The following is a 24,841-nucleotide window of genomic DNA, read 5'->3' on the forward strand; positions in this document are numbered from 1 at the left end:
GAAATTCCCTCCCCGGTTTGCCCTCGGTGCCCCTCTGATAAGTAGCAGACGAATTGTCTTCCCAAAACACTGATGTTTTCCCTGGAGACTGCTGATCAGAGTCTTTTCTTACCATAACTGAGATCCAGCAATAAAGAGGAAATATGGTATTAGGACAACATAAGCAGAACCACATGCTCCTCTCAAATTCAGGATTTTAAGAACTTCTCCAGAGTACATGTAAAAATATGTAGTGTAGGGCAGATGTATTTCAAGGTGCTCTCTCTTCTATGTGGAAAAAGAGAATCTAAAGAGAGTAAAAGGCTCCTTTAAGGTAAGTGTCCTCATTTGTGTTCCCTGAATTCAGTAAAGGTTTAGATAAATCTCTGCTCAGAACATAAATATAGCAGTTTGGCAACAAAAAGAAAGGCCAGTAATCAAAAACAGAAAGAAATGACAAAGCAAGTTTTTCAAAGGTCAAACCCACACCTCCCATAGACAGCTGTCTATCAAAAAAGAGCTAACATACAAACACTAAATTCATTAGAGGAAAGAGGAATTAGACTAATTACCATATAATACTGCTCATTAGAGGAATGTTGTATGATCCTCCCATTCCAGCAATTTCTTACACCAATTTACAAGCAAGAGATGATTTTCTTAAGCTGTAGATACAAATGATGTCTTTTCCTAAAAGTTAAAAGCCAAGCACCTTTGGAAGTTCAGCAAAGGTTTCTGAATAGAGACCTCCCTTTACTCACCAAGTTACACGAGCTGATGTGCAGGATGGCCAACATTTAGTCAGACCTTTGACAGGTTTCAGGCCTGGTGTGCTGCAAAGATAGAAATCAGAGCATTCTACCACTGGCAAGGGAGACTTAGCAGCAAATAATTCAAGATAATTACAGTTAAATGCATTCCCATTGCTTGACGATACTGATCCATTCCTTGCATGAAGCGTGCAGCAAAACAAAACCAGATGTTTACCTTGTGACGTAACTTTATACGCCAAAAAAGCAGCTTAAAGCCCTGAAGTAACAATGTCTTACAACATTTAATGGAATGGCTGGCAAAGCTGAGTGCCACCAATATCTCAACTCCCCTGCAGTCAAAAAGAAAAATGCAAGTATCAGCAAAAGTGGGTGTTCTGCAAGTAGCCCTGTATGCTTTGAGATCTGGTACTCTGAGACCGTAATCTGAATTTCACATGCTGTAATCTGAGATAGAGAGATTATGCCACCCACATGCACCTTTCATTATGAAATATTTTTAGCGTGTGATTCATTGTTTCTGATGATGCCAATCTATGCTTTATACAGAGGGAAATACAAATGTCATAAAAATGCAAATAATTAAGTTCCCTTACTTAAGCAAGTTCAGGCATACTGAACTAGCACGGCTTTATGGTCCAGGATCAGGGTAGGTTGTTATCCTAAGGCAGAAAAAGCAACAGAAAAATTTTAGATAGATTTATACACAGTACTTTTTTTAGGTCTGGTAGGAGCTGATGTTTGACATATATCACTACCTGGTTATATATCACCTTCAGAATTAAAGACTGGTTTACTTTGCTGGTTTACTGCTTTCTATCCTTGCCTTCATCGAGACATGCTTAGAAGCATTCCTGATACTGTGAAGTTTGATTTTTCTGAAGGGGAGGATGGCATGAAATTTAAAGATCAGATACTCCACAGTCACAGAAAATAAGGTACCTTTCAAAAAAAAAAAAACCACACAAACAAAAAAACCCAGCATTTCTCTAGAACTGCAGGATAGCACCCTGGATGAAGAGACTGGCACATTTCTGGAAAACCAAGAAACTCACCACCCTTGCTCCCCAACTTCTTCCCCCCTCCCGCCCCTTCTTTTAAGTGCTGTCTGCTTCAAATACAGACTTAACTGTTCATGTTACAAAGATACAAAGCACAGAGCAAAACAGACCACACAACGCTTACTTACCTTTACGCTGTCCAGAAATTGCTTTCCACTTTGCAGAAAGCACCAACACCCAACTGACTCTTCCTCTCCAGGAAAATTTTTACAGAAGCAGAAGGCATGTACCTACACCAGTCACACTAACAGTAGACTTTAAAGCATGATGCTAATGCAATACTGGGGAAAAATAACTCAGGAGCTTGAGTTAGCCAAAACCTGCTAAAATACAGGCATTGCGCTTTATTTGAAACTAAAAAAACTCATTATTTGTAGCAAATATATATTGAAAGCACCTATTAGATTTACTGTTAGAGTCTCTACATAACAGAGGAAAAAATTCAGACCTCCTTAAATATAGATTGTACTAGTGAGAGCTTGTACATATAGAAAAAAGGTAGGATCGACACACCTTTCCAACTATGTCAGAAGCTGGAAAGCAACAACTAGAAATGTATCTGAAAGTTAAGGAATCGGTGTTTAACCATGGGGATTTCCCACCTTTATCAAATGCACCTCTCCATTCAAGCCATCAGTTTCTGGACATGAAAGCCTCCGGCAGCAAAGCGATGAAGGCTCTTGAGAAGATGATGCCTCTAGGGCAAGTTAAAGCACCCGAGTCGCACGCTTATGGATCATCCTCACCGGTTCACTAGTTCTTGAACATGATCCCTTACCAGACAGATCACAGGAATTAAACTGTTGTCCCACACTTCACCAAGCATATAGTCAAGGTGACAGGGGAGGACAAAACACACTGAAGGAGAAACAAGCCTTGGAGAGCATTTGGCTGATCCTGAGTCCTTCTGTAAAACTTCATTACTATTTTCAAAATTTGTGACCGACAAGCAGTATTTTCAAGATACAGAGGTTTCCTAACTGCATGTTTGCTCCAGCTGCCAGAAGAGCTCAGCTGGTTGGCAAGACAAAAGAGCAGCAAGTAGACTCCCGAGGCCCCACTCAATCACCGTCTCCAAGGAATGGTCACCAGAATTAAACCATGGGTTAAAATACAGACACTGCATCTGGACACTTCCAGGTGTCCCTGAGGAACTCATCTGTTCTGTGAGGCATCACACAGATATACAAAGGGTGTCTTCCTCCCTCAGGAGTATACAGTCTAACCATAATAGCATGGGCCTATGTGCAGAGGCACGACATGATTTACTAAGGTTACCAAGGAGATCAGTGGCAGAGGTAGACATCAAAGGTGAGCCGCTGCAGTCTCCGTGTAACCTGTCTGCCCATTGAACTTAGCTGGCTGTTAAGCACAGAGATATATGACAGAGCAAAAGCCCCCGGTCAACTCATATCAAACCAGTCAAGACTGAGTCACAAAAAAGCTTGGTGCTGGAGACGAGACAGACACGGAACCAGACACAAACCCTACAGTCCAGCAGTGGAAGACATGGCCAAAGGTGGGTTTTTTTCTCTGAAAGACAGTAAGGCAAAGATCTTCTTCAGGCTTTTCCACACACATAAAAAAATGAAGTACACGTAACTATGAGCTGTAGTTAACACACTGGCCTCTTGAACAGTTTTAATCAATCAAAGTATTAATACAACTTACAGAAAGCATAGCTTTACGTTAAAGGCTTTCACAGTTACTCACTCATATACTTCCACTATTTCAGTCTATTTCTCTGGTAACGTTAGGAGCAGCGACACAGGAAATCACCACCAGGTACACAGAAAGAAACTGTAATGAATAGCAAAGACTAAGTATTTGTCTGGTCTAATATAGTTCTTAAAGTGCCAGAATCCAGTCAAGACTGGAGGTAAAGATTCTAATTATGCTAAAACAAGAAGACCTTCACAGGAACACGGAACCTAAATGAAGCAACATCTACTTGAATTTAATCCAACTGGATACTCAAACTTTGTGAATTACTTCACAGTAAAATTAGGAGTCCAGCTCTTTAATGGCAAGAAAGGTAATATTAACATTTAGAACATATTTTTGTTTTAAAAGTACACACATGTTATTTCCAAGACATACAGGCAACATAAATAACATGCATTTGAAAAAGATGTCAACAAGCTAAGGACCAAAAGCACAGATGTGGTAATTAGGCAGGTGTCCTGCCCACAGAGTTTACACTTGGAGTTTTCTTAAATTATAGCCACATTTTAGCAAAGTTATGCATGCCATTGTGCTCAATGGGGAGTATTTTGGCAGTACAGAAGGGAGCCCCTTCTCACACGCAGCCTGAAGTGGTGTCCTTCCAGCAGATGCTTAGCTTGCTTTAGCAAATAGTGCCAAGAAAATCTACCTGAAGGCATATGGGGAAAAAAAAAAAAAAAAAATCAAAATTACAAGTCAGCAGAAGACTCTCTCTGGACTAGCATCAAAGGTGAAAGAGAAAATTCACCATCTTCACCAACCCTACTCTAGACCTGCCGAGCCCAACTGGTCTCCCCGGTTTCTGGCAGCAGGCTGCAGCCTTCACACCAGGTGGGGAAGAAAAAGGATCACATCAAGGTGGCCCAGGCACTTTTCCCACCCACCAGCTGAATTATATGTGTTATTGAAAACACACCTGTTATTCCACATTTACACTCAGGACACTACTCACCTCTGAAAGCGAAGACTATCTTCAGGGAAGAAGTATACTTCTACCATTTATTTTCTCCTTTCTCTTGCTTAACATATTGCACCTAGAGCATCGCTAATACGTGCCACAAATCAGGGGTAAAGCACAGAAGTTGCCTCAGGGCCACCTCACCAGGCCAAATCTATTACGGAATTTGGATTCCCTATAGTACAATCCCTTCCTTTAGGTGACATACACCTAAAAGCCATACTGCCACAACATCCACAGGCGTCCAAATACCACTCAACAGCTGCATCATTTTATGTCCACAAAGACAGCAATTAGAGGAATTCATGTAAAATAATGCTTGTAGCCTCACCTAAACACATCAGAATAAACTTCTTAGCACAGGCAAGCTGTGTATTAGATACCTGTGAAATCTTTGCCCATGTGCATATAAACTAGTATCACTCTTCAAGTATTCAGTTTTCTTTCCAATCCACGTAATTTGTAGACCAAGGTGTTTTTATATACTGGACAGCACTAGGGTTCAGTTTCCTTTTACCAGAGGTTATAAATTTGACTAGACAGCAACAATTGCTTTTTAATCTAAGCAAACCGATCTGTCAGAGGCAATCAGTACGGTGAAGCTATCCCGGGAGAATCCTAATAATCCCGATGAATCACTCGGCGCTGTATGAAACTCAATAGTTGAACTCTTGGCACAGAATGTCACAAGCATTTAATGCAGCAAGTATATACAGCTGCAAACAGCAGGCTCGGGGATGCGTGCCTTCATGCAGTCCTGATGAATTTCTACACTTTTTGGCATTAATCAGTTTCTAATCATATTAACATAACTTCTTTTTTTTTTAACAATTTCTCATGGAAAAAAATTAACACACATTTAGGGATATTATTTGGTATTCCTATTAACAGGTACATGCTACATTCAGAGAAAATAGTCCAGAAAAATCTGGGTGAGAAATTGGAAGGGTTCTGTTGTAAGAGGAAATTTAGCAATATACAGTAGTCAATGAAATGAGGAGACCAAAATGGATGGAAGGCGCTGACTTCAGAGGAAATATTTCGATGGACCATTGCAGCACTTCTCGTGGGTTTTGAGCCTATCGGTAGCATTTCAAACATACTAAGTGAGCATTTTAAAAATAACATGCTCCAACTAAATTGTATGCCATGTGTGGGAAGTCATGCAATAATGCCATTTTTTAAACCCAAACTAAAGATGCATAGGAAACCCATTCTCTTTTAATTCAATTTTTATTAATTTATTCTATTAGTCAGAATTACATGCAGATTTTTATAACTGCAACTAGAAATACTGCTTTATATGCACAACTAGAACTGCTTCAGCCTACCTAACTGTACAGAGCTATTTTCAAATGAAACTAACTATAAGAGTAAGCCAGAAACCTTACACGAGGTTTCCTTGTATGGTTTGATTCCTGCTACCTATAAGCTACAGCTAGTCCCACAGAAGTACATTAACTCTGTTGTTGTCCTTAGAGAGCAAGAAAAATTGTGGAATTGACAAGTGTGTCTATAAAATATATATCACAGCCTCTAGTCTATCAGCTGTATGATTACCTATAGTAAGTTTGAGTATAAACAGATGTTCTGACTCGAAAAAGCACTTATCTTTACAACTCAAGTATCCCTGAGGAAGTTTAATCTAGTTGATTTAAAGCTGTGGTTCTTAGCATCAGTTTAGTAGATGGCCAATTTTACTTCTTAACTAGAAAAATACTCTTCTATGGACATGCTAAAAATTCTTAGTAACAGCAGCTGCATATACAAACTACTGATTTGCCCATAATTTCAACAGCCTAATTTAAAACTCACCCACTATTTCAAAGTGAGGGTAAGGAAAACACAACCATACATGCAAAATCCTCAACTACAAGGCTAAAATTGAAAGCCTACTTTATTTAATCTATATAAAACCCATCCAGTTATTAGCATTAATACAGGAAAACAAAATCTCCACAGTCTCAAACTCTAGTATGTAGCATTTTACTATAGTAGTACTAATAATATTGTACATATATTTAAAATATATTATAGATAATTAAAATGCTTTGGGTTTATGTAATGTATATGTTTAATATGTATTGTTATTTTACACTTCTTTAAATACGTATTGTTATATATTATATATAGTATAGGATAGAAAATATAGAGAAAAAAAGAAACTAGCCTTAAAAATCTGAAAAGCTGTCTTGGGAAAACACCTTCTTGTTCTCCACGCTTCAACATCTGCATCACATTCCCAAAGCTTGCGGTGGAGATAAAGGTGCCAAACACAGATTACTCTACCTGCCTGGTAAGAATTAAGACAGGGTCATCCACTTCCTCTTACCGCAGTTCATATTTATCAGTCTGTTAATTTATCTGCTGGTTTGCTTCAAGCATTTTTTCTAACATGCAAGAAAAATTCCCATAGAAATAGTACCAGCTTTGTTTTCTGATTTCTGCAGAGGGAACCGATTACTTACTACCTGGAATAGAAGATACCAGAATGGCAGTCAGTAAAGCAGTGTGTTCCATTTAATACTGCAGCTATTTGGCTTCCTAAAGTATCCACTCCAGAAAGACTTTCTGTAGAAAGAGCAGCTCCTAGAAGATAATCTTGCATCAAAAGTAGGGATTGACTAATGTAAAGGTTCCCAGGCAAACGGATGTTCCTGTGCATTATATACTGACACCATCCAGACTTCTTCTAGAAGCTATCCTGTTTTCTTTTCCTCCTCACATCTCTATTGATTAATCGAGAGACTTGAGGTTGACCTCAACCATGAACCAACAACTTCTGTTCAACATGCATAAAGAGAGAAGTAAGTAACATGGGGAAAAAGAGAGAAAACAAACCTTGAAGAAGTCCTGCTTTCCACTCTGGCCTGCCAGCATCAGGCAGACATCTGTGACCTTATGGAAGTCCTCTTTCTTAAGCCACCAGCATTACTTGATCTCACCTTTCTCCTCTGCTTCCCCCATCACTAGGCCAGGAAACACTCCTTCTCTTTTGCCTTTTCCCCCCAGATGAAAATTACTCCCCAAAAGCTAAGATACAGAAGCAAAATGGGAAGGGGGAAAGAAAAAGAATCACAGGAAAGCACCCTTATTTTTAAAGATTATAAACCATTTAAGGCAAAGATTGTTGCTGTTCTGGAGACTGCAGTAGCATTACAACAGGAACAAGCTGTTAAGATAAGGCATTCCCCTAATTCACTAGCTGTCTTCCTTCTTCATAAAGGTGCCTAAAAAAAAAATTTTCTTTTGCGAATTCACTGGATTTTTTGAAATTATCAACACAAAAGTTGTATCAGAAAGTGGGATATGCTAGAGCACTTTTTTAGTATCTTATAGTATTTTAATAATGGCTTGAAACATGTATTTAATAGAATAGTTTATAATAAGCAGTTATTTACAAGGTCTTTAAAATGGTGACTGGGTGCTCGTAGTGAGACTTCTGATTATGATGGGCTTTTTTTTTAATTCTAGAAGAAACATGAAAAAAGTATCTAGGGAGACATTTGCCTTCTGTCAAGATCTGCTGACGCACAATTAGCAATGGTGCACTGCAAGGAATTCAGGGTTACTCTAGATAACAACCAAACATAACCAAGCCCAGGGTCTTGACTGAACCAAGAATCCAGAACTCAGCAACTGTATTTAAAGAATAGAAGAAAAATAACTCACACAAAGAACTAAAATAGCATTAGCAAAAAAAACCAGTTAAACCTGTTGGGAGCATTCAGCAGCTGTATTCTTTAGAGTCAATCAATTCAAAAAAAATTAAGTCTTGATCATTGAGGGAACTCTGGATTCCGCCTTTCAGCCACAGACGCCGGGCTGGCAGAGGGCACTGGGAGGAATGGAAGCAGGCCAGTGCCAGCAAAAGACTTTCCCTGCCTGAACACCACAGGACCTCTTGTGTCCAGAGAGCAGAACTGCAAAGCCTATTTTCTTTCAGAGTGAAAGATCAACCCACTACATGTACAAAAGGAATGACAATCGCTTGGTTCTATTTCTACACCCAATTACTCTGTAACACCATAGAAATATTACTGGAAAGTCACCTACATGTTAAGACTTGGAGGAACACCTATGGAGTATTGCTTGTCTGCATATCGTGACGGACAAGTAAGGTTTTTTTACTTATTGATTCAAAAGGTTTAGAACAGCAGCCTGAGCAATATTCTCCCTCCATTCCTTGCTTTATACCCTGTACATCCAGGTTGGACGTTATGAAAAGTTTCCACTCCTGCCCAGGTCTGGAAGAAGAGCAAGGCTTTTCTGAGGCACTAATTGCGCTGCACTTGCAGAGCTGAAGCAGCTCATCAGACTTCAAGAACAGTCCAAATAAACTAAAACTATGATTTTGAGTTTATACTCCTAAATAAAGAGCTTAACATGCTTCCAAAACAGAGGTGGTCCTAATACCATTTCTACTGTACATGTGGAAGTCTTCAAGTCTCTGGAAAATTCAGGCCAACCACGTTCTCCCTCTCATTCCATTTTCAATCGTACCGAGTATGGAACATACAGTAGAAGTCATTAAGGTACATTTCACAGTTTGCAGTTTTAATGGTTTTGCAACATTAGATGCACAACACATTTTCAAGCATCAAAAACCATGCTTTGCTATCTAACATTTCATAAAGATAATAAAAGTTAATGAGCACTCATGATCTACGATCTGACAAGACATCTGTTCTTTTCTTTCCGAGATAAAACGCTCACCCTGCCTTGCTCTGGAACAGTGGGAGAGAACGAATACAAACCAATTAATCATTCTAAACTATAAGCTATATTAAGTTATAGTTTCTCAACAGGCTTTTCATACCCCATTGCTAATAGGGCACAGGTGTCCTAAAAACAGTCTTCCCATGCAACAATTAAATCCTGCCAACTTCACGTGGCCAAGTGCAGCAGACAGTACCATTTAGTGCTTCAGCAGGAAAAACACACTCTTCAAAACAAGCAATAACAAGGTTGCTGTTATAGCAGGAGTCCAGTACCAAGAGCTCTATTACTACTTTCTACATATTTTCATCATGCTTTTTTATTAAAGGATTATTTTAAAAAGATTTCGTTCTGACCTACTGTGGGGGTATTTAGTACAAATGTTACAAGAAATATTACAAGATACTTCGTACGGGACATGACTCACATCGGCACGGGGGAGGAAGGAGTAATCTGCTTTACCATTTGCAAGGTTGTAAGAGGGAGATCTGTCCTAGGAAATTGTTGAGAACATTAAAACGCTGCACTCCGTTACATTTGTACAATTTGTACATTTGTACAGATGCTGAGCATTTTAGGAATACTGTTTGAGACCAAATTCAATATGTTGATAGTTACGTCACAGGGTATAATAGAGAAGTGTAAGTGCAAAAAAAAAAAATCTGATTCTTTCTCCTTTCATTCAGCCTTACAGTATGACATGTTTTGGACGCTATGGAGGAGTAGGCAAGGTTTCAGCTTCCTGCGAACTGCTGTGTATTACTGTGAAATAAAACATGTGAAAAAAAAAAAAATCACAGATTGCAAAGTACTTAACAGCATTTACAGCAAAACCCTCGGATAAAGACAAAAATCCCAGTTTACATAAACAAATACATAATTCCTGACAAACACCTTGTATTGTTCAAAGCACTGTCCTGCTACCAATCTACCTTGCAAAGGCACATAAAAATATAAGCTATATAGCCAGGGAACCAAGCACTGCCCAGCTGTGCAGAAAAGCAAAGCACTTCTGCTAACTGAAGGATCCAAGATAACTGGGATTTAATGCTAAAACCCCACACAGCCTCAAACGTCTAACCTATCTGAATAGGCTGAGCTTCCCAGAGCATGCCGGAGAGGAATAGCATCTCTCCACTGACTGAAGGGACAGTCTAACCAGCTTTCATCGGATTGCCCCGCTGGAAGAGTCTGCTCTTTCCGTTAACTAAAACCAGTATTCTCCTTCAGTTGCAGTCACAAATACTGCGTAAGAACTTAAACCAACATTTATGCATACCTGTGCACAAGCAGAACCAGAAAGGAAATAAAGCTAATAAGTCTATGTATAAATCTTAGCCCAAAGGAAGATTACTGTGGCACACTGAATCAGATGGTCCACTGATTTCTCTCTCACACCCCCAGAGAGGTATAAATAAATGAAATCTGAAAAAACAGCACTAAGCAAGCAGCCCAGACAGATCAGCTGGTGAACTCAGGCTACACATGTATTAGCACTTAGTGTAGGAAAATGTGAATGGATCAGTAGCAAACAGTTTGTGCTGAGGGCCGTAAAATTTACACGTTTGGGGGGTTTGCTATGCCTGAATTCATTTACTAACTCTTCAGATCACCTCTTCAGATCATTTAGGTCTTGCAGACATAATTAGATGTTCATCCGTTAGTATTTGGTACATTTTTGGATCATGTTTTTCTGCTTAGTTTCACCTGGAGAGAATCTAGTTTGCATTCTCTGAAGTGAAAGCATGACAAGCAGGGGTTACCAGAGTAACTTTAAAAAACAAACAAAAACAACCCCACCCACAACTAAAAAAAAAAATACTCCCAGCCTGAACCAATAATGTAGACCTACCCTAGAGTCTCTAAAAAAGCAGTTATGCAAATGCATCATCTACCCAGCATGTACTGCTACTTATCAAAAACACATGCTGATGAGTCATTGCTGTGTATTTTTACATATTGAGTAATATATTCTAATTTTATATAAATTTTGACATGAGATTCTAATTATTATAGTCTTATCAGTTAACTTCAATAAGCTCAAGTTCCATCCTTGTGCATTTGTTTATGTCTATCCATACACTTTCGACGCCTTCTCAAATGCTGCTTCCATGACAATATAAATTACAACAAGATTAATAAAATCCTGAGGAAAAAAGAATAAGCCACCCACAAAAGCACACAAACTTGTCATATTCTGATTTTGGTAAAAATATTAAAATTTAATAATACTTTTTGAACATACAGTTATGTCAAGGAAAAAGTAAAGGCATTCAAAACAATGGATATAGATCTTAAATAATATTTACAAATTCTAAACTGCAAGTTGACTATAAAGTCACAAATACTTTATAATACTTAGTAGAATATAGTGTAAATTCTAATATAAATTAGATATTAACTTCATCTGTTATTTTTTCCAGTGATAACAGTCTAATCTTTACATACTATATACATTAAAATACTAAAAAGTTATAAAATTTTATTTCTGTTACTATGTAAAGAAATGGAAAATACATCAGCTCTGTCTTACTGTACAATATCCTAATTGAACCTTCTATAGTGTTCTCTGCAAAAATAAACGGCACTTTCACATGCAGCAAGGCATAAAGTACAAGTCTGTCCACTAGCAGTATGCCATCTGAGTGCAAAGTAAACTAAAACGCAAATGTCATTCAACCGTATAGTTGAAAATCAAAAGTAAACTGTGGAAAGAGATTCTGACAAACTTCCTGATTCAGACTGACATAGTAATGAAAAGCATGTAAACTGATTTCCATACAGATCTGTCATTTGAAAAAATGAAAATACAGCATACTGAGAAGTTTGTCATGACGCTATCAAAGTTACTTTGACAACACATAATGGAGGAAAAGCTGATGATCCTGTACGAATTCTGAAGCCCAGCCCTGACGATGGGTTGCAGCAGCTAAGCTGCTTTTCTATTGACAATTTCCAAAATTACTTTTGCCACTCGGAATCACACATCAGTAGTCAGATGAGTTTTCTACACTTCATTATGCCATTGTGTAACCATAGCTTCCACAGTGCAATGCCACAAGAAGCCTGTCCTTAAGGATTTCTTTACTTGGGTATTCAGGTAACTTGAGCATGTTGATACTAAAAAAAAAAAAAAAAAATTTCTGGCTGAAAACCCTGAAGATGTCATGTTTACGGAAGAAAACAAATCCGTGGTGCATTACAGTACCACTAAGCATTCAAATATATTGCATGAAATTAAGTTTTTTTCACTTCAGTAAATTATAATACAAAAAATTTAACTTGATTATTCCCTTAACAATCTTAGTGCCTTTAACAGTAAACAATGAGCAAACATAACGTAACATCATCAAGGTTAAAATCCACTACTTTCATGTTGGATCATGAATACTCTAGGCACTGTCTAAATTTCTTTTTCGGCCTTTAATGAAAATATTCAGAAGAATTGTACTTCTGACTGCAACTGACATGAAAAAAATGCTTTTAAGATATTTCAATGAGACCAGTTAACATACCATGTGCTTGATGTTGGTAAAAGATTTGCAGTATATGGCACAGCAGCAATTGTAAAATTTTGCAAACCACTGCCACCCATTATATGGGCAAAGCCACCATGAGGCACCCTGGAACTGAGAAAATTCACAGAAATTAGACCATTACAAGAACATTATAAGCTAAAAAAATATAATCTTTACACTGCAAATATCTCTCACTGGAATGGAAAAAACAATGAACATTTTAAATGCAGCTTGCCAACCAGTACACACAGAAACAAATTCTTCACTAAGGAAATGTGACACCAGAAAAAGATCACAGTTTGAAATCAGGTGTACTTTTAGTGTAAAATTTTACTTAAGATACTGTCCTGTACTAGACTAACTGGTGTTTCAGCTCACAGACAACTCAGCATCTAAATCTTCCATGCCCAGAAACTAGGACTGTCTGGGGACTTATGTGCAAAAATGCCAGCTGCATACCACTATTAGAGGTAACTTCCAAAAGGCAAACTTTTATGGAAAAATATAACTATTACATTTCAATCACTGAAGAAAATACACAAGGAGCTGCTACAAGCTGGTACAGAAAAAAAGCTAAGCAATTTGTTTTTAAGTTTCAGCCCAGAGTTCTTAAGACGTACCAAAAACTCTTTCCTACTAACAAGAAATGGGTAAGAACAAGTCAGTATGTGATTTGTGACTAAAACAAATGGTGCTCAAGCACGTATTAATCAGACAACATAATTGTTTACTTGAGAGAAAGCGTCCCCTAGAATCCAGTAGATTATCCCAAATGCCATGAAAATAGTGAATGCCACTTGAGCATCATTTAGAATGTTTTAAGAAGCATTTGAAACATGACCTTACATCTTAAAGATCCTTATTTGCCGTCTAGATTTAGAAATGGACTAGTCCACTAAAAATGAAAGACCAGCAGCTGGCGTGCAACAGATGTGCAGTTAGAACTGCAGGAATCATTTCTGCAGAGGACAAAAAGAAAAAGATCGATATGCACAGAACTAGCTTCTTAAATTGTCTGTGATCCCTAAAAACAATGAAATTCATAATAAATCAAGTGAAACTAATAGAATTTGAAGTCTCTGCCATTTGATGATACATCCACGACTGTGAAATTCCTTGGTATAAAAGACAAATTAAGATCATCAAACCTTTTATTCTACCATTGCTTAATCACAAAACCTACAAGCAAAACATCAACTACACTACTAATCCTAGAATATGAAGGGAACATCAAATGAAGAAGATAGTACGATCTCTACCTGCCACCAGAAAAAGACATGGATTACACAGCTCAAGTGCCACATGTATGTCTATGGATCCACTTTGCAAAATGTCTGTATGCACAAACTTGGCAACTCACCCAGTTCACAGGGGCATTTATCGCTCAAAACCCTCCCCCCACTACCCTCAAGCCATGAAGTAGATAAAAGTGGCTTTTCCTGAAGAACAGCTAGAATTTAGGACAGAAATCCTATATGAAGCAAACACTCTCTTGCATAAGGTTAAATCTTCACTTCATCTTGACACACTGCGCTAATGTTAAATTCAACTCAGCTTTAGGTGAAGGATGTTCTGTTTACACTGGCTGAAGTGATACCTAGTTATCTCATATATTAAAGCCTATATTGATTACTGGAGAAGCCAAAAGCCACATAAATATGCAACAGGAAGAAGAATATAAAGCACAGTTAAATTCACTACTGCCTTGGTAAAAAATTGCCTGGGACAGCAACTTAACTATACAAAGGCCTTTTGCAAAGTAGTCCAGTATAATAAGTAATCAATCATTTTACTGGAAGAACAGGCAGCAAAAATATTAACACACCCTTTGTCTACTTTGGTCAACATATGGAACACTAAAGTATGCAAAACAGTTAGGCAATCTTGCATGGTAATCTGAAGTCTCTTAATTTATTTCAGAGTATCCAGACAATATATTTGTTGTTACAGAAGAGCTTCTCACCTGCCAGTAACAAACTGTAATAGTAATACTCTCTCTTCCTGAGTTAGTTCTTCCACAACGTCCCAGAACCACTAAACGAAAAATAAGTTAGCTTGCATTTTCCATTAGATACTATGGTATTTATAAGGGTAAAACAATAAATGGAAAATTTATATTTGTTACTTAAATGATGGAAATTTTGATATGAAATTCATACGTAACTAAGTCACTTAATATAAGAATATAAAAAACCTCTACAAATTTCAGCCCAAATAAGCTTCTATGAACACAGAAATTTCAACAACAACAGCACCTTTTCTGCATTAAAATGCAAGTCTACATTATTTAAAAAAATAATTTTACCTGAATAACTTGGTCTCCCTTCTCATAGCCACTGGTGTATTCTGTATTTTTTAACCAATCATTCACATCAATTTCTGGCATACCAGACAATAAAAGCTCCTTCAGAAGAAGCACACAGATTGTGATTAGTCCTCCTGACTAACCATTACTTCTAAGTGCTTATGCTATTTTAAAAAGTAATGCTTTTTCTGTTTTTCTGTTTAGTTACAACCTTACGGAAGCTACGACTAAATTTTAATACAAGAAGATTCTTGAATTCAGGTAACTTCACATGATCTGTTTAATTTAAACACACAGTATCAAGAGGTAGAAATTATTGTCAAAGAACCTAAAAGAAAAAAAACCTCTGAGTTTTGGCATGGCTTGAGATAAAACTTGAGATATCTGGGTTACAGAAGATCAAACCGCCACAAAAATTTATTGGAAATTGATTCTGTGACTCAGAAAAAGTAAAGACAATAGACAGCATCTCCTTACTTTTAAATAACTTCTACCCTCCTCAAAGGAAATATGAAACGGTTTAAAGGCCACAACATCCTGATCCATTTTGAAATTACAATTTAAGGCATCTATCACTGGCATGTGATGTTATCACATTGCAGGAAGATGGTCATTCTGAGTCATTAGGATAAACAGGAATACACATATTAAGATCATCACTGATCGGCACAGGAAGCAAAACCGAAGTGACCAATACAAAATGTTTATTTTGTGGATACTGAGCTTTATGTCTACCTCATTACACTACTGATGAAGTATGCTGAACCAAGTATTTTAAAAAGTATAGGTATTTCTGCTTACCAGTTCATATTCATCAAAAAGTTGGATCAAAGATGGTGGAATGAACATATGGAAGCCTTGTAAAAAGGCATTTATCTGAGGCTGGATAGCTCTTGTCATTCTAAGCTCTGTGACAAGCTGGACATACTCGGCCTGCAATGTAGAAAATGACATTAAGACATACAATAGCAAAAATACAGTGCACATGCAAACTCACACACACAGAAATGCAGTACTCAATACATTACAAATCTCATCTACTGTAAGATGTGAAAAATCTCTATGCACTTTTTAGACATGGAAGCAACCCAAAATAACTCAGAAGGTCCCTCACAGTTCAGAGCCCCTTCTGCTCTTCCCCTTTCCTTCCTTCCAAAGACAAATCCCAGAAGTGTTTAAATTGTAACACAAACCAGTCAGAGAACAGATTTGAACTAAGAAAAAGGAAGTGAATAAAACTTAGTTTGTCATGCCTGCATCTAATACAACCACCATTGTGATAATCTAAGGACATTAACAAGGCAATGTTTGTTAAAAAAACCAAAAAAAACCCCCACCTCTATTAAGCAAACTGACATAACTCAGGAAAAAGGGTAAACTTCTGAAAGAATATTTGTGAGCTGAAAAGCCTTCCTGCTTTCCTCCTATCTCTGGAAGTCTAACAGAATATATTATTTACCCCTGCAAGCTTTGTGGTCTTAATAAGAATTTCAATTTTTTTTAAGAGTCTTGAAAACCTCTTCAGTTTTTAAAATGGAGAAAAACCAGAAAAGCATTTTTAACATAATCATGTGAATAGACAATATCATAGTTTGCATGCTTTAGAGATTCAGGGACTCCATCCCCTTTAAAAGATGTCTCTTAGAAAAGGAATCCACCAGAACTTTGCTTTTGTTGAAAACACAAAAGCCTAGGAGGCAGTTCATGGAAGAAAGTTTTGAGAATAAGACAGACAAAAGTGCCTATATTAAACCTGTATAAACATGTCTCATCTACCCTGACAAAACTATGCAAGTCTAATAAAGTTTCTTTACTCAAGAAAAGAGACTTCTACTTGAGAACAAAATTTATTTCTAAATTATTTAAGGCACTCAGTTTCGAAGTAATGCTTTGACTTCCTACTCATGATTTCTAATAATGATATCATGAAGCATATCTCCCAAATAAACTCTCAACTTCTTTAAAGGCAGTAATATTACAAAAATAATACCTTGATTTTTAATTTAAAAAACATTAAGCTAAACTTTTAGGTTCTGAACCTGCACAAAAGCAACCATTCTTTGTTTCCTCCATTTCAGAAAAACAGAAGTATGAAATATTTCAAAACAGAGAATAATTTTTCAAAGACAGTTGCTTACAGGCACAGAAGTATAGAGGGGTTGTCATTTGCTTTGCAGTTGGAAGTTATTTTTAAATGCATTACCACCATTTTATTAGAGAAGATAATACGTGAAGTGCTCTGAAGAAGCAACTGCAGAGCTGTTCCCAAAAATCTAGTTTCAATCTAGTAGTCTCCCTAGGTTGCTTCTATTGTAAGTGGAACTGACAACACCTTCCTTCTCTAAGGAACTAGAAGGGTAGCCAAAGGAGATTAATGGCAGTAGGCAAAAGTCAGCATCTGTGAATACATCTTTTGAGCTCTAGGAAGAAATCAGAAACTTTAGTAATATCAGGATTAGAAATAGTGTTAACACTGGTCTTCCATGATCAGAAATACTTGTTTTACATCTCGTAAGTTGCTGTTACACAAACTAGACTATTCAGAAAACAGAATTGTAGAAAGAAAAATGCACAACCCTATTTGAAAAAGTCCATTAGAAAAAAGTATAACAAACACTTATTTTCTGCAGTACAGAAGTATTTACATTGAACACTTTCATTATGAGAGGAAACAGCTGCTGTATTTTAGGTGTAACAAGAAATGTTTTAAATTGCCTGGAACAGCTGAGCATCCTGACTATCAGCACTGGCACATGCTAAAAGACCTGTACAACAGACTTTACATGATATATGCCAGTAAAAAAAAAAACTGGTCAATTTGTTTTTCCCTCTGTTCACTTTATTTACATTCTATTCCCTCTCAGAAGCTTTAGGAGCACGTTACAAAACACAAGTATCTACACAATTTCAGATATACATATGCCTTCCTACATAGTACATAAAAGGTACAAACCTGCCTTCTTTAAAGAAGGAAGATTTGATTGAACACACATGAGACAGGCATCACAAATATGATGACAAAGTCTAGTTTGGGTGAGGGGTTGTTCTGTATTTTTCTTTCAGGTAAATCAAGCAGAGATCATGCTTCCACAATTTTACAACCCCTTATACTGTGAGACAAGGATCAATGTTCATTATGATGTTCAGATTCAGAGAGCAGCTCCATTCCAAAGCTGTTTGAAAAAAATACGTAATTTTTTACCGCCAGACAGCATGGCCAGTTCACAGACAGACAAGTCCTGAGAGGACAGAGAAAGCCACAGGACTGTGGAAATTTGCACCATTTTTTAAAATAGCATATGGTCAAATTTTGCCTAGCTCTAATTTTATTTTTTTTCCTAAAAAGTAAGTAGAAAGCTGCAAAAATATACACAACAAAGAACAAACAGAAATGCATAGCATAGACACTGGACAAAGCCTTTTTCCTCTGAAGTTTCCCCATTACCATGACAAGAGGCAGCTGAACCACTACTACAACCGATACTTCAGTTGGAGCTACATGGACACTCCAACTGCAAGACTGGAACATTTGCGTCGTATGCTACAACCATTCACCTGTTACACAACTGATGTAAAAAAAGAAAATTCCTTTGTTCAGAACAAAACAACTTTTTACAAACAGCTATTACTACCACTCCTCAATGCAGAATTTACTCTCGTTTTGGTTTTCAATAAGAGGGCGATAGATTGTTTGGGTGGTTGGGGTGAGGGGTGTTTTGTTTTTGGCATGGGGTTTTTTTGTGGGCTTGTTGGTTTGGGGTTTTTTTAGAGAATAAAGATTCACTCATAAATTCATTTTTTAAAAATGCTGTCCTTTAAACAGGTAATCTGCTAGTGTGCATACACAGCAAATTCCTTTAGAAGCTGAATTCTCTTCTCCCAGAGGTATAGCAAATACAATGAGTTTTAAACAGCGACCTTTTCCTCAGGTAAAGACAGAAGAAAAATCTGACAGGAAAAAAAGACGTTTTATAAAGTCAAGTCTTTCCTGTTTAACCTGTTAGAACTGCTAATCTAAAACACATTGCAAAACCACATCACATTAAAGAAATTCGGAAAAATCTCCAAACACCACTAAAACACAGATCTACAACTTTCAACAACTTGGTTTGCCACTGTCACAATCAGTGAACAAAACACAGTGACATCTTACAAACATTGGTTGACTTCACATTTTGTAGCTTCAAATTCAAAGAAATCAATTAATATTAATAGTTTCAAAGCTTCCACAACAGTCATCTGTTTCTTGTCACCTTTCAAACAAAAGCTACACAAACTCTCATCCCCTCCTGTCACAGCTGAGGAAGGCTGATGAGCTAGAATGGATACATCTGTTCTACACATGTTCAACAACCCGTTTTAGTCTGTGCCCCAAGTCAGAAGTTAACAGAGCAATGTAAGCTACTAATGACTATGGGTATCCTCATATGGGCAAACTTCAAATTTCACGCTAACTGGTAACAGTTTTTAAATAGCTGTTATGAAACCACAATTTATGTCAAGTACCTCTATTTTATACATTGAGAAGCTGACTGCCCAGAAACAAGAATCAACATCCTTGTTTTCTTTGATAGATAATAAAGAAATTAATCATCCACTGCCTTCACAATTAGACTTGTTTTACCATCTGTATTCTTTCATGAATTACTATATTGCAGGAAACAGTACAGAATCAGGCTAATAATATGTATTCCTGTTATTGGAATGACACTCTGCCTTAATGAAAATGAGGATTAAGCATACAAGTATCCAGCACCAATTGCTCCAACATGAACCAGAATTTTGTTAGAACAAATGCTGACACCAAGTGGCCATTTACCAATACAGCAGCTGTCTACATGCCAGTAGCGCTGAATGAATACTGTGTACACCAAGCAAGTTAAGCTAACTCAACACAAATGAAAATCAAAACACAAAGCAGGTATAAGGATCAAGAGAGTCAATGATACAAAAAAATTGCAGGTCTACCCATGACACTCCCGCAGTTACTCAAAACTACCTAGTGGGTAACTGCAGAATTCATTAGACGGATGTCCATCCTAATTTCTAGACAATTTTCAAAATCTGGCTGCGTTTTTCCATTTTAGATTTTGAACTAATGCTGCAGAGAACTCAGGGACTTTCCAAGCTGTTACTATTAAAGTAAATTAAAAAGGTATATTATTTCCACATACAGCAAGTGACTTGCAAATGGCTGAAAAAAAATCTTCTACAGCCTTTTACTCTGTCAATTATCCATATGTTACTGTAGAGCAATCCAGTGTCATAGACTGCCCTAGCAGGCAGCACACTTCACAACGTTACCTACTATTTTACTTTTAGCAATTGCTACTGTTTTACCCTCCTGGTATACATACCCATGACTTTATGAATATTTGTAACTTTTAAAATAAACCCCTCATTTAAAGTTGATACTATTTTTCTTTCCAAAGTTCTGACAGAAAGAAGAACCTTAAGCCTGAACACTTACAGAGATTTTAAATAGTACTATTTCTATAACATGTTAAGCTAGAAAAAGGAGGAAGAGTGTTGGCAACTTTATTTTGTGTATTTTCTTCAAAACAGGTATACCATTTATGCTTCCAGTTATTCAGAAAGTCAGTCCAATTGCTTTTCTTATACTGTCAACTTCTGAATAAACCTGTATACCCACCTTATTTTCCTGTGTAACAAGTATACTTGCACCCCCTGGTTTCAATGGCACTTCCTCCATTGCTCCAAAAACATCTGTCTCAACAGAGAAAGTCAGCTCTAAACCCAGATCACTGATATCATTATCTAAAATCCACTGCAAGTTCTTTGCATATTCAGGATCAATAGATGCTACATCCTGATAATTTACAGGTATGCCTAGAAAAAACAAAGAGAAAAATAAACTCAAATAAACAGGAAAAAGCAAAAAAGGGTTGTAACTTAATATATGGTAGAAGATTGCCCTCTAGAGAGAAACCAGAATAATGCAGTAATAGGAAAAGGGAAAAAGGGATTCACAATTACGCTAACAGCAGAACTGTACTTACTACATTTTAAGAGTATTAAAGAATCAAGTTTCCACTGTATTATTTTCTTCCCAGTAAAGCAAATGATATACCCCTTGAGCAACAACAATTTGCACAATTTTAGCTCACTAATGGATTTCAGTAAAAGCATCTAACCACACAGAACACACAATGTTAAACGAGTTTCCTAAAAAAAGTAATCTTAGTTTTCTACATAACTTTTAGAAATCTAAATATCATATTTGTCCACACAATAATCTTTTTCCTCAGAAAATTGTTTAGAACTGGGTGTTAAGGGGAGTGAATGGACAGACATATAAGCCTTCTGTACTTAGCAAACGTGATTAAAATGAAAACTGAAGAGTGAAAGAGAATTTATAGGACTTTTACATTTTCAAACTGGACTTGCAAGTTATTTAGAAGCATTAAGAGGAGAGTTGTTAGAAGTTTCACTTTCATCCAAGTATAGAAACTGCCTATTTATGGCTCCTTCGCAGACACGGCACTCGATCAAATTTGAGCAAGTGTGTCCAGAAGAAGGTAATGCTGAGTTCTCACAAGAGAACTGCCCTCTTCACTATACAAGAAAGCAAACCACAAGTACTTTAACTCTGTCATGTTAGGTACTTTAATTCTACTAAGACAGATAAACATCTGGGAGAAGAGGCAGGGGGTGAGAGTGGTAGTAGGTTTAGAGAAAAGCAACTTATCAGGAAGTACTCCCTTTGCTTTACCATCTTCTGTGCGTTGTGAAGCATCAGAAGGGTGCCCATTAGTAGATGTCTTGGCACGCTACGGATTGCAGAAGCAGTACCCCATAGAGTAACACAAATTCAAAGGCTGGCAGCTGGTGCAAACATGTAAGTGCAAAAACTGTTAACAGTATTTCCCTGCAAGAGCTTACTAGTGCTGAAATGGTGCATACACAAGCTGTAAGGCATTGTTTTTCTAATAAAATCAAGCAACACTCCAGTTTAAGAGAGGGATAGATAATTTACTTGTGAATTTTCACTGTCATCTCTCAAAAAAAAAAATCTAACAAGCTGTCTAGCAGTTTCCAAAGGACTTTCACTTTCGCCAACTAGTAAGTATATGTGCATTTCAAATATGAAATGTGGCAATAATGATGTCTCTGAGGGATATAAGCAAAACATGTGGAAAAAGCAGCAGACTGAGAAGTAGGAATCAGAGACTCCTTTAGAGAAGAAACTGAACTAGAGCGTTATGATCAGACTACACTTGCAGTCAGCATGTTGTGAGAATAAAGCACCAAGCTCACTCATTTGCTTGACAAGTATTTTACCAATCAGTAGAATCAAGCCAGGCAGGTAAAGAAACTGTCAGATTTATCACGACAAAATTTGAATCCCACGAAATACTATGTATCTTTATCTTGCTATACCCTTAAGGCACCTGTAGTTTGAAAAGGAAGAGAAATCTATCATAGCTGTTTATCACAATTATGCTATTTCTGTGCAACACAACTTCAAAAAAGATACCATAGGTAAGCTCTGAGACAAGTTTAGTAAATATTCAAAGATTTAAGGCCTCCAGCTCAATATACTGACCCAGAAATTAATTTTCATTTTTGTTTATGCCATTTCAAGGAGTATTTCCTATTATACTGCGAAAGAGGGGACTCAAGTCTAACAGCAGATAGCACAGTTATGAATTTATCTGCTATGTGTCTTTGTGTGTTGGAGGTGGAAGTTTCCTTTTCCAAACAAAAAAGTAATTGGCTCCTTAGTATAACCCATAGCTGAACCTGAAACAAAAATAAAACAAAAACCCCTCAGAAGCATCTGCTGCTGTGCAACTCATGTTCCTTAACCAAGATGAGAGGAAATGCACAAAACTGAGGGAAAAGGCCTTGGAAGGTTTACATAAACCACTGTGACTGAAGCAGAAAAAGCAACTACTTTGGGAAGTGGAGGTGTAATTTTTCCAGTTTTCTCTGTATAAGTAACAAGAAGCAATAAAAACTTGTGAACCTTTTGAACTTAAAGAATTTGAATGTGCACAAACCTCTAGAGAGTTCCAGGATGCCTGTTCAAGAGAATGACAAGACCTTACTAAGAGGGACTGGTGAGATGTTAGTAACAAAGACTACTCACTGCTGTTTGGTTTACTATAGTTGCTCTAGCAAAATGAAGAAAAGGAAGAAAAGTAAACAATAGGTCATCTTGCCAATTCAGAAACCAACAAATCCAGTATATAGTCACCATTCAAACTAGAAATGAACCCAAATTCATTAGTAGTCATTTCCAAAAGAGGTGACAAGAACAACACTTGACTATTCTCATGGTGTCACTGAACAGAAGAAAAATACATTTTTCTCATTTGTGAGTACATCACATGTGTCTACGCACACAGAGGAATCTCTTGATGTCTGAGATCTTAAGTCTCAAGACACACCCTTAAGTCAGTGCCAAATTGTGCCACACAAAGGTATGTCCCCTTTGGAAGTGCTTTCCTATGTGAAGATCAATGACTAGGGAAGCCCGATAAACCACTGCCAACACGGTGCTGCTCCAGATTGGCTGTCCCCCATTGCCTCTTTGCCAGTACACACTCTCTGGCAGCAGAAAGTGGTACTGAGGGAGAGAAGTAAAATGCATCCCTTCGTCAAGAAGATCCTGACAAAGATAATTGAGCCTGCACCATCAACAAACTACAGCAGTGTTCCCTGAACACTTACAATTATACACATGTTCAAATATAAATTCAAAGATTAGATATTTTAATAATAACAGAGCCTGTTGCAATAGGGCAAGGGGTAGTTCTTTAAACTAGAAGAGGGCAGATTTTGACTAGACATAAGGAAGAAATTTTTTGCAATGAGGGTGGTGAAACACTGGCACAGTTTGCCCAGAGAGGTGGTAGATGCCCCATCCCTGGAAACATCCCAGGTCAGGTTGGACGGGGCTCTAAGCAACCTGATCAAGTTGAAGATGCCTCTGCTCATTGCAGGGGGGTTGGGCTAGATGACCTTGAAAGGTCCCTTCCAACTCAAACTATTCTATGATTCTATGATTTAATAAAAGTTGCTAACCGTATAAAACTCCCACATAGTTTTGCTAATGTATTTCTGTATTTTGCAACTATAACAGTTCCTGAGAGGCTCAGACTGGAAGAGCAATTACTGCCGTATTACATTCTGACTCTGATGTACATAAAAGATTAGCCAGACATTCATTTCCAAGACTTCTTTACTTTTAACACACACAAGTAAAAAAGGAAAAGGTTTACTGCTCAGATGACTGTTATGACTAGTAAACAAGACTTTAATAAACTCATACCAAGAATATGTTTGTAGAATGACCTCGTGAAGTAAATGTTCACCAACTGCCTGTGATTCAGAGCTAGCCCCAGGATCTGGCCTGCGAAACGGAAGTAGTTCAAATGATCTGGATTTACAGAAGAGTTGCTGTTGGGCTGGAAAGTTGTTCCTATAAAATGAAAATATTACCATGTTTCATGACTTTAAGTGAAGTTCGTATTTATCAAATACAGTAAGCATCTGAAACCACTGAAAGTTTTATTTTGTGATTCTGGAAGACTGTTTGGGTTTGTTTACACCAAAAAGATGTCTGAAAGAAATGTGTTAGAACATAATGACATCCTATTATTACAATGATATTGCTTAGCCAAGTCACCACTCTGAAATAATTATCATCAACATAAGGGTAATCATGATCTGCTAAATTTGGTCCTCCGCCCCAGTATACTACTATATGCATTTTTTGCTCACCCTAGTGGGCCATGCTTCTACTTCTGAACATGCTCAAATGAAGAATCAAAATGCAC

General features: G+C 37.3%; 1 protein-coding gene across 4 annotated transcripts in view; it reads right to left on the minus strand.

The window, feature by feature from the left end:
- Positions 1 to 12,005: 12,005 nt before the first annotated feature.
- HACE1 (HECT domain and ankyrin repeat containing E3 ubiquitin protein ligase 1) overlaps positions 12,006 to 24,841 on the minus strand; it is a gene marked incomplete at its 5' end in the record, with an annotated part of 49,800 nt that continues 36,964 nt past the window's right edge. For all 4 annotated transcript variants that reach the window (XM_081997552.1, XM_081997551.1, XM_081997550.1 and 1 more), the window contains 7 exons: positions 12,006 to 12,332; positions 12,728 to 12,841; positions 14,694 to 14,764; positions 15,036 to 15,134; positions 15,837 to 15,968; positions 20,689 to 20,885; positions 24,334 to 24,483. In XM_081997552.1, the coding sequence (XP_081853678.1) occupies positions 12,230 to 12,332; positions 12,728 to 12,841; positions 14,694 to 14,764; positions 15,036 to 15,134; positions 15,837 to 15,968; positions 20,689 to 20,885; positions 24,334 to 24,483 (866 nt within the window). In that variant the 3' untranslated portion in view covers positions 12,006 to 12,229. The remainder of the gene's footprint in view (positions 12,333 to 12,727; positions 12,842 to 14,693; positions 14,765 to 15,035; positions 15,135 to 15,836; positions 15,969 to 20,688; positions 20,886 to 24,333; positions 24,484 to 24,841) is intronic.

This window comes from Phaethon aethereus (assembly GCF_964289735.1).
Source record: "Phaethon aethereus genome assembly, chromosome: 3".
NCBI classification, from domain to species: domain Eukaryota; kingdom Metazoa; phylum Chordata; class Aves; order Phaethontiformes; family Phaethontidae; genus Phaethon; species Phaethon aethereus.